Source organism: Nothoprocta perdicaria, unplaced genomic scaffold, assembly GCF_003342845.1.
Source record: "Nothoprocta perdicaria isolate Ctin4 unplaced genomic scaffold, notPer1 scaffold_497, whole genome shotgun sequence".
Taxonomy (NCBI): domain Eukaryota; kingdom Metazoa; phylum Chordata; class Aves; order Tinamiformes; family Tinamidae; genus Nothoprocta; species Nothoprocta perdicaria.
Window position 1 is genome coordinate 110741 of NW_020455751.1, and position 14163 is coordinate 124903.

General features: G+C 62.6%; 3 protein-coding genes across 4 annotated transcripts in view; all 3 read left to right on the forward strand.

The window, feature by feature from the left end:
* Positions 1-2183, forward strand: part of LOC112954234 (tubulin alpha-1A chain) — a 3618-nt gene extending 1435 nt beyond the window's left edge. Inside the window, exons 2-4 of the mRNA XM_026047374.1 lie at positions 4-226; positions 311-459; positions 1046-2183. Of these exons, the coding sequence (XP_025903159.1) occupies positions 4-226; positions 311-459; positions 1046-2026 (1353 nt within the window). The 3' untranslated portion in view covers positions 2027-2183. The remainder of the gene's footprint in view (positions 1-3; positions 227-310; positions 460-1045) is intronic.
* A 2091-nt stretch (positions 2184-4274) lies between these two features.
* Positions 4275-7906, forward strand: LOC112954233 (tubulin alpha-1B chain). Its single transcript, XM_026047373.1, has 4 exons — positions 4275-4328; positions 5597-5819; positions 5904-6052; positions 6736-7906. The coding sequence occupies exons 1-4, from the start codon at positions 4326-4328 to the stop codon at positions 7714-7716; spliced, it is 1356 nt and encodes a 451-aa protein (XP_025903158.1). The 5' UTR covers positions 4275-4325; the 3' UTR covers positions 7717-7906.
* An 806-nt stretch (positions 7907-8712) lies between these two features.
* On the forward strand, positions 8713-13684 carry LMBR1L (limb development membrane protein 1 like). 2 transcript variants are annotated; one of them, XM_026047382.1, is made up of 18 exons: positions 8713-8789; positions 10082-10166; positions 10550-10586; positions 10673-10812; positions 10886-10989; positions 11064-11190; positions 11263-11331; positions 11576-11640; positions 11753-11828; positions 11913-11996; positions 12131-12207; positions 12294-12371; positions 12458-12531; positions 12616-12706; positions 12864-12930; positions 13006-13167; positions 13249-13325; positions 13471-13684. In XM_026047382.1, exons 1-17 carry the CDS (start codon positions 8718-8720, stop codon positions 13305-13307), a joined length of 1467 nt encoding a protein of 488 aa, XP_025903167.1. In that variant the 5' UTR covers positions 8713-8717; the 3' UTR covers positions 13308-13325; positions 13471-13684. The 2 variants fall into 2 exon arrangements, with proteins under 2 accessions (XP_025903167.1, XP_025903166.1); XM_026047381.1 differs by having other exon boundaries at positions 13249-13684.
* Positions 13685-14163: the final 479 nt, after the last annotated feature.

Genomic DNA, 14163 nt, shown 5'->3' on the forward strand with positions numbered 1-14163 from the left:
CAGCGTGAGTGCATCTCCATCCATGTGGGCCAAGCGGGCGTGCAGATCGGCAATGCCTGCTGGGAGCTCTACTGCCTGGAGCACGGCATCCAGCCCGATGGGCAGATGCCCAGTGACAAGACCATCGGCGGTGGTGATGACTCCTTCAACACCTTCTTCAGCGAGACAGGCGCTGGCAAGCACGTGCCCCGCGCTGTCTTTGTGGACCTGGAGCCCACGGTGATCGGTGAGCAGGGGGCTGGCCGTGGCGTTGGGGGGCGATGGTGGCGGTGCCGCTGGCCCTCACAGGGTACATGACCTTCTCTCGCAGATGAAGTGCGCACAGGGACCTACCGGCAGCTCTTCCACCCTGAGCAGCTCATCACGGGCAAGGAGGATGCGGCCAACAACTACGCACGGGGCCACTACACCATCGGCAAGGAGATCATCGACCTGGTGCTGGACCGCATCCGCAAGCTGGTAGGTGCTGCTGGGCCAGGCGCCTGGGGGGTGGGTGAGAGCAAAGCTGTTTGTTCTCCCTCCCCTGTGAACCAGCAGGGCTGGATTTAGACTTAATGTATTAATTAATGTTAATCCGGCCAGCGGCGGCTCCCATTGGAGGCCGCTGCAGAGCTGGAGCAGCGCCGCAGCCCAAGCGCTCAACTCTGCGGTCCCCTTTGTTCCTGCTCAGGGGCTCGAAACAGGCTGCGCCTGCTGTGCTGGGCCTCTGAGGGTGCCCAGGGCAACGGGTGGCACAATCCCTGCCACCCTGTGCCCATCCTGGCTGCCACAGGGTGCTCTGAGATGCCCTGCCTGCTGGTGCTGCTCCTTGTCCCCCTTTCCTAAGGGGCTCTACTCCCATGACCCTTCCCAACACGTGGAGTTGGGGTGGCCCTTAGAGTGCCCCTGGCCTGGTGCCTCTTCTCTGGCCATTAGGAAGTTCCCAGAAGGTCACAGAAGGACCACAGAGCAGGAAGCAACAGTGTCTCTGCCCCAGGAAGAAACTTCTCTCTCAGCTCTGGTGGTGCTGGAGCTCAGGCTGTTCTGTCTTGTCTTCCTGGCACAGGCTGACCAGTGCACAGGCCTGCAGGGCTTCCTAGTCTTCCACAGCTTTGGGGGTGGCACCGGCTCTGGTTTCACCTCCCTGCTCATGGAGCGCCTCTCAGTTGACTATGGCAAGAAGTCCAAGCTGGAGTTCTCCATCTACCCAGCCCCACAAGTGTCCACAGCCGTGGTGGAGCCCTACAACTCCATCCTCACCACCCATACCACCCTAGAGCACTCCGACTGTGCCTTCATGGTGGACAACGAGGCCATCTACGACATCTGCCGCAGGAACCTCGACATTGAGCGTCCCACCTACACCAACCTCAACAGGTTGATAGGCCAGATTGTGTCCTCCATCACTGCATCCCTGCGCTTTGATGGGGCCCTGAATGTTGATCTCACTGAGTTCCAGACCAACCTGGTGCCCTATCCCCGTATCCACTTCCCCCTGGCCACCTACGCGCCCGTCATCTCCGCTGAGAAAGCGTATCATGAGCAGCTCTCTGTGGCCGAGATCACCAACGCCTGCTTCGAGCCGGCCAACCAGATGGTCAAGTGCGACCCTCGCCAYGGCAAGTACATGGCCTGTTGCCTGCTGTACCGTGGGGATGTGGTGCCCAAAGAYGTCAAYGCYGCCATCGCCACCATCAARACCAAGCGCASYATCCAGTTTGTAGAYTGGTGCCCCACGGGCTTCAAGGTGGGCATCAACTACCAGCCGCCCACGGTGGTGCCGGGGGGCGACCTGGCCAAGGTGCAGCGCGCCGTGTGCATGCTGAGCAACACGACGGCTATCGCCGAGGCCTGGGCCCGCCTGGACCACAAGTTCGACCTCATGTACGCCAAGCGCGCCTTTGTGCACTGGTACGTGGGTGAGGGCATGGAGGAAGGCGAGTTCTCGGAGGCGCGTGAAGACATGGCAGCCCTGGAGAAGGATTATGAGGAGGTGGGGGTGGACTCGGTGGAGGGCGAGGGTGAGGAGGAAGGTGAGGAGTACTAGCCCAGCCCACTGTGCTGCTCTCACAGGGAACATAAGGCAGCGTCTGGAGCCCAGCGGTGGTTGCTGCTGCCGCCGCGTGTTTGCTGTGCAACTGCTCTGTACCGGGGACCCTCCCCGGCCTGCCAGGGTCTCAATAAAAAGCGTTCCCTGTCCTACAGGACTTGTGTCGTGTGGTCACTCTGTGTTTTGCCAAGCCTGGTCCCCCTTGGGCATCTCAGCACTCTGGTGTCTGGAAGACATGGGGACATGAGGGCTGGCTCAGTTCTGCAGCGTCCCTAGCTGTCCCCAAGCTGGGCGGAGCAGGGGGATGAGCCCACTGGGAGCAGGCAGGGTGCAGCCTCTGCACCCAGGTCCTGGGTGCTCCACAGCATGGATGGTCCTGGGTCCTCCCAGAACTGCTGCAGGTACAGCAGCACTTCCTGGCTTCGCTGCTCTAGGGAACTGGGGAGCCTCATAAATCCTTCAGGAAAAGGCCCTGTGGCCCAAGAGGGTGGGGGAGGTGTCACCCCAAGGTATCACTGCTACTTGTAGCCAGAGCCATGTGTCCCCTTCCCACCTGTGTGCCCTGGGGGCTGTGGGCAGCCTCCTGACTCTCCAGTCCCTCCTGGGGGGGGCAGCCATGAGTCCCCAACCCCCCATGTGGCCACGAGCTTCTCAAGGAGGGGGGCACAGGGAGGATCCCCCATCCTGTGCCACAATCCGCCCTATGGGCAAGAGGGATGGAGGAGATGATGAGCGGGTGCCGCGGGGGGGGGCAGCACAGAATGGTGCCACAGGTGGGGCGGGGTGGGGGCGGCACAGAATGGGCCGTGCCTGCGCGTGGCCTGGCCACCGGTGCCATTTTGCTGTGCAGCAAGATGGCTGGTGGCCCTGAGCACGTGGCCACTGCGGCAGGCGAATGGCCACCTGCCACGTCACCCGCTGCAGTGCCGCTGCGGCAACAGGGCGGGGGGACGCCTGCCGCAGCGGCGCTGGTGGTGCCCGGAGATGCCAGCGGCTCTGAGCCCCCTGCTTTGTCCCTGCCGGGTTATCCCAAAGCTCCGGTGGGAGCAGGATTATTCAGAGCAAAGAGCATTATGGATTAGGGCAGGGCCACGGCGGGAAGCACAGGGTGTCTGTGGGATCCCTGGGTCCCTGGCAGTGTCTGGCCACCAATTCAGGGTGACGGGGGTGGGAAGTGAACAGGGTGTGACCCCCAGCACCCACCATTGCTGGGGAGGGGCAGGGTGCCTAGCGCAGCTGCCAAATCCCATCTATTCCCATCCTGCCCCAGCAGGTTTGGGGGGTGCAGGGGCTGAGGCAGTATCTCCAGGGCTTCACCTCCTTCCAAATGTCACCATTTTGGGGCACAGAAGAGGCTGGGCCACATGTCCCCCTAGACTGGTAATCGCTGGTGGGGTGGAGGCAGAGCAGCTCCAGGGGATGCAGATTGGTTGCAAACCCCCAGGGGGGTTGGGGTCTTTAGGGTGCACATGGCCCGGGATGAGGGGACCTGGAGGGTGGGGGGGCTGGAGGTGCAGATGGGCTTGGGCACCCGCCCTGGGCTGGAGGGTCCCCGATAGAGCAGCTGGGCTCGGAGGCGCTGAGCAGATGGGCCGGAGACCCCCGCGGTGGAGGGCGGTGCCGGGGCTGCAGCAGTGCAGATGGCCCAAGGGGAAGGGTCGCTGGCAGCGCAGATGGGCTGGTTTCGGGTGCAACGGAGGGGTCGGGGGGGGGGCAAAAGTGGATTAGGACCTGGGTGGGGTGTGTGCGGCGGGGGGGCCGGGAGGGCGGGCAGCATGTGCTGCAGGGCGTCTCCCCCCCCCCGCTCTGTCGCAGTTTTCCTCTGCAGCGGAGCCGCACCGGGCGGGGGGGGGGCGGCCGAGCCGCAATATCGGCGCAATACGAAATGCACCGAGATTGGGGGGAGAGGGGGTGCTGCGGAGCGCGGTTCCCCCTCCCCCGTCCTCGCGCAGACCCCCTCCCCAATCCCTCCTCACTGCAGGGCCCGGGGGGGTGGAGGGGGCCCGCAACCCTCCGCCCCCCGCTTCCGCAGAGCTCCGCAGTGTCCGCCCCTTCCCGAATGGAACGGGATGGAGGGCGGGGGGACGGGGGGAGGAAGGGGGCGGGAACCCCACGCTTTTTCGCCAATCGGCGGGGTCGGACGCGCGGTCGGGTGGGTGCGGTGGCCAATGGGGGCGAAGTTCGGGGGAGTAGCCCGCCCCCCAGCCTCATATATAAGGGGGCGCCCGTCGAGAGCAGCATTCTCTTACTTGCGTCGACCCCTTTACTTGTCGGGACAAGTAACTGCGCTGCCACCATGGTATGGCGGGCGGGGTCGGGAAGGGGGTGGAAATGGGGGGGGACAAACGGTACGGAACTGGAGGGTCTTGGAAAATGGGGAGGGGAGATGGAGTGGAAGGGGAGCGGGAGTGTGGGGTCCATCGGAGCGGCAGAATGGCGGTGGGAAGGCTGGGCTGGGGGAAGCATCGGGGTAAGAGAGCAAGGATGGGGGGTAGCGAGGCAGGAATCTAGTCTGGGGAGGCAATGGGGCAAGAGAGCGGGGCTGAGGGGCGAAGGAGAGGGAGATGGGGGCGTTGCGGTGGGACAGCAGTGCTGGGGGGCACCGAGGTGGGAGGACTGTGGGGAGAGGAAAAGGAGAAGGAAGGCTTGGGGGGGAAAAAGGGATGGGGGCAGCCTCAAACAGGGGGGGGAAGGTAGGAGGCGGGCGTTTTGGGGCATGGCACGTGGCCTCCTGCCACTTCCCCCGCTGTGGGGGCGGGGTGCCCGCCCGATTTTGGCGCCCAGCCCCGACCGTTACCCTTCCCGCGCGCGGGAAGCAGACGGGTGTGTTTCCCACCCTCCCCCACCTTCCATCCTTGCTCAGCACCCGCCATGGCGCCCAGCGCGTCCTGCACAACTGCAGTCCTGGCGGGGGGGCAGAGCCTCCCGGCCACCCTGCGGCACTGAGTTTTGTACCAGCAAAAAAAAACAGTCCCATGCAGGAGCCCCTCCCCTCACCCTGGGCTTAATCCCCCGGGCCCCATTGGGTGCCTCCGCTTCACTGCAGCCACCAACCCCCCTGCAGTGGGTCAGGCTTAGGCACCATCTGTGCCGGGTGCGTGGCAGAAATGCACCAGAGCAGGTGGTGCAGCAGGGTGAGGCTGGAATTCCTGCTAGGAGGGAACATGGACAGATGCCCCCACTCCACTCCAGCTACCTCGGTCCTGCCTGGTGCTCCTGGTTTTCCCCCTGCACCCACACCCACCATTGCTCACCCTGGTACTTCCTCGTCCTCGCAGCGGGTGTGTGCCTGTGCTGCACAGGACGTGCGTGCTAGTGAGCCACATAATGTCCTTCCTACACCCCCATGGGGACAGTGGCCGCTGGGAGTAACTGAAAGCAAAACTGACCTGGGCTCAAAGTGGCATCCTTGCTGTGACAGCTACAAAGCTGCAGTTAACCTGGGGCAGGGGGAGCAGTGGGAGAGTGAGCAGGTGCCCAGGTGCTCCCAGAGTCCCATGGGAGGGAACTGCCCCAAAAGGAGCCAGAACCAACAGCTCCATGTGTCTCTGTTCTCCTCCCCTCCAGCGTGAGTGCATCTCCATCCATGTGGGCCAAGCGGGCGTGCAGATCGGCAATGCCTGCTGGGAGCTCTACTGCCTGGAGCACGGCATCCAGCCCGATGGGCAGATGCCCAGTGACAAGACCATCGGCGGTGGTGATGACTCCTTCAACACCTTCTTCAGCGAGACAGGCGCTGGCAAGCACGTGCCCCGCGCTGTCTTTGTGGACCTGGAGCCCACGGTGATCGGTGAGCAGGGGGCTGGCCGTGGCGTTGGGGGGCGATGGTGGCGGTGCCGCTGGCCCTCACAGGGTACGTGACCTTCTCTCGCAGATGAAGTGCGCACAGGGACCTACCGGCAGCTCTTCCACCCTGAGCAGCTCATCACGGGCAAGGAGGATGCGGCCAACAACTACGCACGGGGCCACTACACCATCGGCAAGGAGATCATCGACCTGGTGCTGGACCGCATCCGCAAGCTGGTGAGAACTCCTCCTACCCCAGTGCCCACGGGGTAGCAGGGAACTGAGCTTGGGTTGCAGTCTTAACATCAGAAGAAGCTCTTGTTACTTTTGGCTGCTCTTTGGCTTCTGGGTGCTGCTGCTGGGTGCAGCTCCACATTGCCCTTGAATCCTGGGGATGCAAACAGGAGCATTTATGGCTCCTGGCAGCTTGTCCATGTTGCCTCTGAGCCCTTATCTCCTCAGTGTGTCCTCAGAGCGATCTGCAAGTGAAACACCAAAGTGGGCCCTTCAGGGAGACATGACAGAGGGCGACATCCTTAAACTCCCCTTCCTGAACTGGGAAAACCTCCTTCCTATCCCTTTTTGGGGTTATCTGAGGTTTCTCCTTGCTGCGGCCTCTGATTCATCTTTGCAAAGTGCTTAGGAGTGCTGGGCAGCAAGCTGAGTCTGACTGTGCTGCTGCAGAACTGCCTGCCCACTTTGGAAAGGGAGTATTAATGCCTGCTTAGCTGTGCTTAAACTGGGAGCAGAGAGCTGTCACTGAACGCTTGCAGTCTCTGACAACTTGGACACCTTGCATTCGGAAAATGGCTCTGGTGACGAGCAGGACAGGGCAAATGGGCCACTAGCCAGCCGAGCTAGTGGCTGAGCTAGAAGGTGCAGGGGACAAAAGTAAATGTCTTTGCTTCTGCCTTTTCCAGGCTGACCAGTGCACAGGCCTGCAGGGCTTCCTAGTCTTCCACAGCTTTGGGGGTGGCACTGGCTCTGGTTTCACCTCCCTGCTCATGGAGCGCCTCTCAGTTGACTATGGCAAGAAGTCCAAGCTGGAGTTCTCCATCTACCCAGCCCCACAAGTGTCCACAGCCGTGGTGGAGCCCTACAACTCCATCCTCACCACCCATACCACCCTAGAGCACTCCGACTGTGCCTTCATGGTGGACAACGAGGCCATCTACGACATCTGCCGCAGGAACCTCGACATTGAGCGTCCCACCTACACCAACCTCAACCGCCTCATCAGCCAGATTGTGTCCTCCATCACTGCATCCCTGCGCTTTGATGGGGCCCTGAATGTTGATCTCACTGAGTTCCAGACCAACCTGGTGCCCTATCCCCGTATCCACTTCCCCCTGGCCACCTACGCGCCCGTCATCTCCGCTGAGAAAGCGTATCATGAGCAGCTCTCTGTGGCCGAGATCACCAACGCCTGCTTCGAGCCGGCCAACCAGATGGTCAAGTGCGACCCTCGCCATGGCAAGTACATGGCCTGTTGCCTGCTGTACCGTGGGGATGTGGTGCCCAAAGATGTCAACGCCGCCATCGCCACCATCAAAACCAAGCGCAGCATCCAGTTTGTAGACTGGTGCCCCACGGGCTTCAAGGTGGGCATCAACTACCAGCCGCCCACGGTGGTTCCCGGCGGGGACCTGGCCAAGGTGCAGCGCGCCGTGTGCATGCTGAGCAACACGACGGCTATCGCCGAGGCCTGGGCCCGCCTGGACCACAAGTTCGACCTCATGTACGCCAAGCGCGCCTTTGTGCACTGGTACGTGGGTGAGGGCATGGAGGAAGGCGAGTTCTCGGAGGCGCGTGAAGACATGGCAGCCCTGGAGAAGGATTATGAGGAGGTGGGGGTGGACTCGGTGGAGGGCGAGGGTGAGGAGGAAGGTGAGGAGTACTAAATGCTGGGCTCCATCTCTGTAGCATGTCCACAAAATGTCACCTGCAAACATTTTGGCTTTCTTGTGCCGCGGGCAGAGGTCTGGCCCCGCAAAGCCAGGAGGATACTGGGCCCATCTGGGTGCTCTCACTCTTCCACAGCTTGATCTCTTCTGTTTTCTTTGTGTCTGTACCTTTTCTGTCAATAAAAGGCCGATTAAAAAATGCTCTTGTTTGATCCAGCCTTGTGTGTCTGTGGTGCCCTGGGCTCCCAGCCCTTTGCACATGGAGGTAGATTGTCACTGTTGTCCCTACAGGCTGGTGTGGGGTTGCCCTGCTGTCCCCCATGCGTGATGCCCCTTGCCACCCTTTTCTGGGTGTAGTGTGGGGTGTCTGCTATCCCTGGTTCTGCTGAGGGTCCTGGGTGGTTATGGAGTTGCTGGTGGGTGGCTCCTCTTTTCCAGATGGCTGCTGCTGGTAGCTGGGATGGGTGCAGAGCTGGAGGCAGTGGGTGCTGCAGAGCTGCTGTTAATCCCCGTAGGGATTAGTGCTGCGGGGAGAGATTAGCATTGGCCCCGTGTTTAACCCGGGGTTTACGGCATGGGGCGGTTAACCCCCCTGCTCCCGGTGCGGGCATCGTTACAGGCCCTCGGACTGTAACGCGGGGCTCGGCTCCCTTCGTAACCCCTCGTGCGTGCGGTCCCCGCCGTAGGACCGCGGTGCACGCCCCAGCCAATCAGCTCCGCCCGCGTACCCCGCGGTCCAATGAGCGGCGCTTCATTCATGACAGCGGAGCCAATGGCGGCACGGCGGGGCCGGCGCCGTGGGACGCGTGGCCCTTTTAAGGGCAGGAAGCGGAGCCGCTACATTGTAGCGAGCGCCGGGCGGGCGGGGCCGGGAAGCGCTCGCTCCGCTCCCCGCCCCTCCTTCCTGGCCCGGTTCGGCCCGGCTCCCCTCCCGGCACGGGCCTGGTTCGCCCCGGCGTGTTCCCCGCGGCCGCCCGCCCAGCCATGCTAGTCGCAGCATGGGCCCTGCGGAGCACGACGCGCTGGCCGCGCGGGAGCAGCTCTTCCACCAGCGGGTCCGCGAGAGCCTGGTGAGCAACGGGGCCCGAGGCGGCGGTGTGGGGCGTGGAGGTGCAGAGCATTTCCCTTATCGGGGCTGCAGGCGGCCAGGCTGGGCTGAGCCCCAGCGACAGCGCTGCGTGCAGGCCAGCTCCAGTAGATGGAGAGCAGGTGAAGTGGGGAGGGCTGGAGCAGGGGCTCCAGGGGCCTCGCTGGCCGCCCTGATCTCTCCTGCCATGCAGGGAGGGGGTGTCCTGCTCCCTCCCGTGAGGGGGCCCTGGGTGGCTGTAGAAGCAGAGTCTGTCAGTCCTTCTGTGTCCCTGGCAGCTACAGGGGCCTTGCTGAGGTCCCAGGTGCAATGCCCCCTCACTGGCATAGTGTGGCACACGGCTGCCCTCACTGCTCTGCCCACGCCTGACAGCCTGGGCACCTGGTGCAGCAGAGGGCAGGGATGCTGAGGGCCAGGTATCCTGACCCTATCCCTAAGATCATCCCTGGATGTGGCACTCAGGGACAAGTTGCGCTATGGGGTGACTCAGAGGGCAAATATAGGCAACATGAGGTGGCCCAGCTGTGACCTCAGCAGCCCAGTTCGGTGCCCATAGGGAGGAGCCTAGGGCCAGAGCCTGGCACCTCAGCCAGGAGCTGTGTCTGGGTCCACCTGGGGCTGCTCTGTCTTGGCACCGCCAGCGTGGAACTTCTGTGACCTTTCAGCCTCATCGGCCACGTTGTTTCCCGCTGCCTTGTCCTTCAGCCCCGCTGTTGCATAAGCACCGCGTTGGCTGGGGAGCACCCACCGGCCAGGCTGCCACTCCAGGGTGCCCATGAGCTGCCTCCCACCCTGCCCTGAGCCCCCTGGGGTGGGCAGCAGAGAGGAGCTGTGGGGGTACCACCCATGCCAAGGCCATGGGTTTGGGCCTTTTTACCTGTCGCTGTCTGCGTGTGCAGAGGGAGGAAAGGTCACTGTGTTCCTCTGGTGACGCCTGCGGCAGGGACACTGGAGCAGCCTTGGCGCCCAGCTCAAGGCTGTTCCCATGGCTCTGCCGGCGTCAGCGTGCGGGGGCCGGGGCAGCACTGGGACATGCAGAGCAGGGAGCAGCCACTGGCATGGGGCTGCAGCACCGGTCTGTGAGAGCACCCAGTGGGTGACCCAGGCTGAGCCTGGGAGAAGGGCAGCTCTCCCTGTGCAGACAGGGCTGGAAGGCTGCAGGGGACAAATAACCCATGACTGGGAGGCGGGTGGGGGAAGTGTAGATGGTGCCTGGCCTGGAGTGCTGGGCAGCACAGCTGTGGGTCCTAGCCCACTGGTCCCTCTGCCCTGCAGATCTGCACCCTGCTCTTCATCAGCCTCTACCTCCTTTGCCACTTCATCATAACCCACTTCAAAAAGCACACAGACTTTGCTGAAGGTAGGAGCTGTTTGCATCCCTATTCTGCTCCCCTGTTGGGGTTTCCCTTCCTCCCCACCACCGTGCATGGTTTCTGTCTCCCATGGGGGCCGCGGGCTGTCCACATTGCTGCAGCATTGATCACTGTGAGGCCCGCATTGCTGTGTGGCAGCTTGCTGGCTGCAGCAGCACAGAGAGCAGAGCCTGAAATCCATGTCCAGGGCCTCTGCACTCCCTGCGAGCACAGGAGAGGCCTGACTCTGCCCCGTGCCTTCCAAGTCCACATGGGGAGAGGGATGTGAAGGGACATCCCCCAAGGGCCAGGGCAGAGCAGGACACCCGGGCTCGGCTGGTCCTAACCTGGGTTCTGTTCCCCCTCTGGGATTGTTTTCCTTGCCCCGCAGTTCACAACGATGAGGATGCTGCTGTCAACAGGATTGCGTAAGTCCCTGTCTGTCCCCTGGCGTGGTGCCATTCGGCCACCTCACCTGCTGGATGCGGCTGATCGCACATTGTCCTGTGTGCAGGCTGGCGCTTTGCACCTTCACGCTGGCCGTGTCGCTGGGCGCTGTGCTCCTGCTGCCCTTCTCCATCATCAGCAATGAGGTGCTGCTCTGTTTCCCCCACAGCTACTACATGCGGTGGCTCAACGGCTCACTCATCCATGGTGGGTGCTAGGGGTGGTGATGGGCACCCCTTGGCCCTGCCCACTCTCACCCTGCACCTTCTCCTCCCTCCAGGCCTCTGGAACTTGGTCTTCCTCTTCTCCAACCTGTCCCTCATCTTCCTCATGCCCTTCGCCTATTTCTTCACCGAGTCAGAGGGCTTTGCAGGCTCCAAGAAGGTAATGCGGCCCTGGCCCACCCTTGCCTGCCCCCCCGCCATGCCTTACCACCTGCCAACCCTCCTGTCCCACAGGGCATCATGGCCCGGGTATATGAGACATCAGTGGTGCTGCTGCTCCTGGCGTTGCTCGTGCTGGGCATGGTGTGGGTGGCCTCGGCCCTGGTGGACCGGCATGTGGCCAGCCGCGAGTCGCTGCATGGTGGGTGCTGCCACAGGGCTGGGGACTCTGCGGCACGCTTGGCATCCGTGGGCTCACCCTGCCTCCCCGCAGCCCTCTGGCAGTGCCACCTACCCTACCTCTACTCCTGCCTCTCGCTGCTGGGAGTGTTGCTCCTACTGCGTAAGTGCTGCAGCTTCGGCGCCTTGTGGTCCCCCTCAGTATCCTGTGTCCCCGGGGTACAGCATCACCCCAGGGCACAACATCACGGTGGGAACACCTGGGGGGAAGGGAGGGCCTCCACAGGCTGTGGCAGGTTGTTCCCAGCAAACACTGCTGGGCCTGGAGGGGTCATAGCAAAGATGGATCCCTTGGGAAGACGGTGCTGGGGATGGGCACCCCGGCTCAGCATCTCCTTCTGCCACAGTGTGCACCCCTCTCGGCCTCTCCACCATGTTCACCGTCACAGGGAAGCTGCTAGTGAAGCCCCAGGTAAGGTGTCTCCAGGCTCCCCACTGCCCTGTGATGTTCCCGGGACCGGGATGACAGGACTTGGCATCCCTGAGCGTGGATGGCCGCTCACAGGCCCCCTGCCCTCCTCTAGCTCTTGGAAGACCTGGACGAGCAGCTGAATTGCACGAGGTTTGAGGAGGCCTCTGTGTCCCGCCGAATCTCGGCAGGTGGGTGCCTGGTGTGGGTGGGAGCTGGGGGGTGAGGGGGCAGCTTGAGCCCCTGCAAACCCAGCCCTGCTCCCATCCCCGCAGGGAGGGCGTCCTGCTGGCTGAGCCTCGATATGGCACTGCTGCAGAAGCAGCTCTTGGCCCTGCGAAGCAAGCGGCACACACTGGGTAAGGCCCCAGGAGCTGCCCTGGATGCCTGGGCCCTCCCTGGGCACCTTTCTATGGACAGGGGGTAAAGAGGGGGCGCTTTGACCCTTGCAGCTCCCCCCGGGCCCATCTCACCTGGGCCCATTGCCCTGCAGAATTGCGGTGCAGAGCATCACCCTGGCAGAGGAACGTGGGCTACCCGCTGGCCATGCTGGGCCTCCTGGTGCTCACGGTGAGTGTGGCAGGTGGCCTGGTGGCCCTGTTCTCTCCACCCCCACCTCCTGCTACCACCCTGACTCCCTTGTCTCCTCTCACCAGGGCATCTCGGTGCTTGTTGTCTGCTTCCATGTGCTGGAGCTGCTGCTGGACGAGGCGGCCATGCCCCAGGGCACACAGGTACAAGGGGCGAGGAGGGGTCAGGAAGCAATGGGGACACTGTCCCTGCCCAGGCCCCCCTCCTCCACTCACCTTCTTGCTCACAGGCCACTGCCTTGGGCCAGGTTTCCTTCTCCATGCTGGGATCCTTCGGAGCCGCCTTGCAAGTCATCCTCATCTTGTATCCTTGGTGGCCCTGTGCTGTACCCAGCCCTGTCCCCCCACCCCACTCAGTTCTGCCTCCTTAACGCACACCGCCTTGCAGCTACCTGATGCTCTGCTCTGTCGTGGGCTTCTACAGCTCCCCGCTGTTCACCTGCCTGCTGCCCCGGCACCAGGACACCCCCCTCCCCAAGGTACCTATGCTGGGGGGGGCATGGGAGCACAGCAATGTGGGGGGGCTGCTGTCACCTTCTCTGCACCCACAGCAGAGCTCAGAGTCCCCCGGGGTGACACTGCCCACCCCTTTGTGGGACTGCACCCTCCTCCAATGCTGTTCCCACTCCCCTCCAGATCATTGGGAACTGTGTCTCCTTGTTGGTGCTCAGCTCAGCCTTGCCCGTCTTCTCCCGGACACTGGGTGAGGCGATGGGGACAGGCATGGGTGCCGGTGCCTCCTCAGCAGCACCCTGATCTGTCCCCCCACCCTGCACAGGCATCACTCGCTTTGACCTCCTGGGCCACTTTGGCCGCTTCAACTGGCTGGGCAACTTCTACCTCATCTTCCTCTACAACGTGGCCTTCGCGACACTGACTGCTCTGTGCCTGACCAGGGAGGTTACCTGGGCCATGCGGGCCGAGCTGCTGCGTGCTCTCGGTGAGGGGACACAGGGCAGGGACATGGCAGGTGGGGAGGAGAGAGCTGGGACCTGACATTCACCTCCTGCCCTCTGTCAAGGTCTGCACAAGCTGCCACTGCCTGTGACGCCGTCTTGGCCCCTGCGCCAACCCTGCTAGTGCTGGAGATGCAACAAGGTGCCATGGCCCCCTCTCCGGGCCACACTGGGGCTGCGCTGGCTGCGGCTCCCTCTCCTCTCCATATACCTTGTGCAAGTGCCCCCGGAGTTTCCCCTCTCTCTTGCATTTTCTTTGTTTGTTCATTTTTTAATTCCCCCCTCAGCCTTGCGATGACACTTGAGCAGAGCCTACATTCCCGAGCATGAGGCAGGGGATGCTGGTTGTTCCCCTGAGGGCCCAGGGCCTGAGCTGCCCCCAGAACGAGGACCAGGACCCTGAGCCAGCCCTGACCCTTCTGTGCAGCTGTGTGTGATGAGTCTGTTGGGTCCCTGTTATCACTTCACCTGTTTGGAGCACTAAACACTCTCCTTTTTCTTTTTCTTTTCTTTTTCTTTTTTTTTTTTTATTTTATTATAAATGTACATAGAAATATTTGAATCTATGTGTTTGTATCTTTTGTCCAGGGGGGCTGGGCTTGGGGTGACAGGTGCATTAACTGGGCTGGACTTAGCACAGAGCCATCCTCTTCCTCAGTACCCCTGTGTCCCCTCCCTCTGCCTGGCAGTGGGGTCACAGGAGCCGGGGTACAGGGCCCTGTTCTGCTCCCCAGGGTGCTCATTCCTGTCCTGCCTGCCCCCCTCTTCCCTCACCCCACAGGCTGCAATTAACCCTCTTCCTGGCTGGGGTCATCCAGCCTTTTCCAGAGCAGCCGGAAGGGAGTGGGGCTGAAGGTGAGGACTGCTCCCTGCCCTATCTGCCATTGGGAATGTGTCCCCTCTCTCCCTGCCTGGCTGGTCTGCAGGCTGAGGGGGAGGTGGCCCTGGTGTGGGGCTGTGAATCCCAGGGTGCTCTGCCT

Bases quoted from the DNA above. Each gene is read 5' to 3' on its own strand.
- LOC112954233 (XM_026047373.1), top strand. The intron at 5,820-5,903 runs GTGAGCAGGGGG...CTTCTCTCGCAG, and splicing joins CCTGGAGCCCACGGTGATCG to ATGAAGTGCGCACAGGGACC. The intron at 6,053-6,735 runs GTGAGAACTCCT...TGCCTTTTCCAG, and splicing joins TGGACCGCATCCGCAAGCTG to GCTGACCAGTGCACAGGCCT.
- LMBR1L (XM_026047381.1), top strand. From the start codon at position 8,718: ATGGGCCCTGCGGAGCACGACGCGCTGGCCGCGCGGGAGCAGCTCTTC. The intron at 11,829-11,912 runs GTGGGTGCCTGG...CCATCCCCGCAG, and splicing joins GTCCCGCCGAATCTCGGCAG to GGAGGGCGTCCTGCTGGCTG. The intron at 12,532-12,615 runs GTATCCTTGGTG...ACCGCCTTGCAG, and splicing joins TTGCAAGTCATCCTCATCTT to CTACCTGATGCTCTGCTCTG.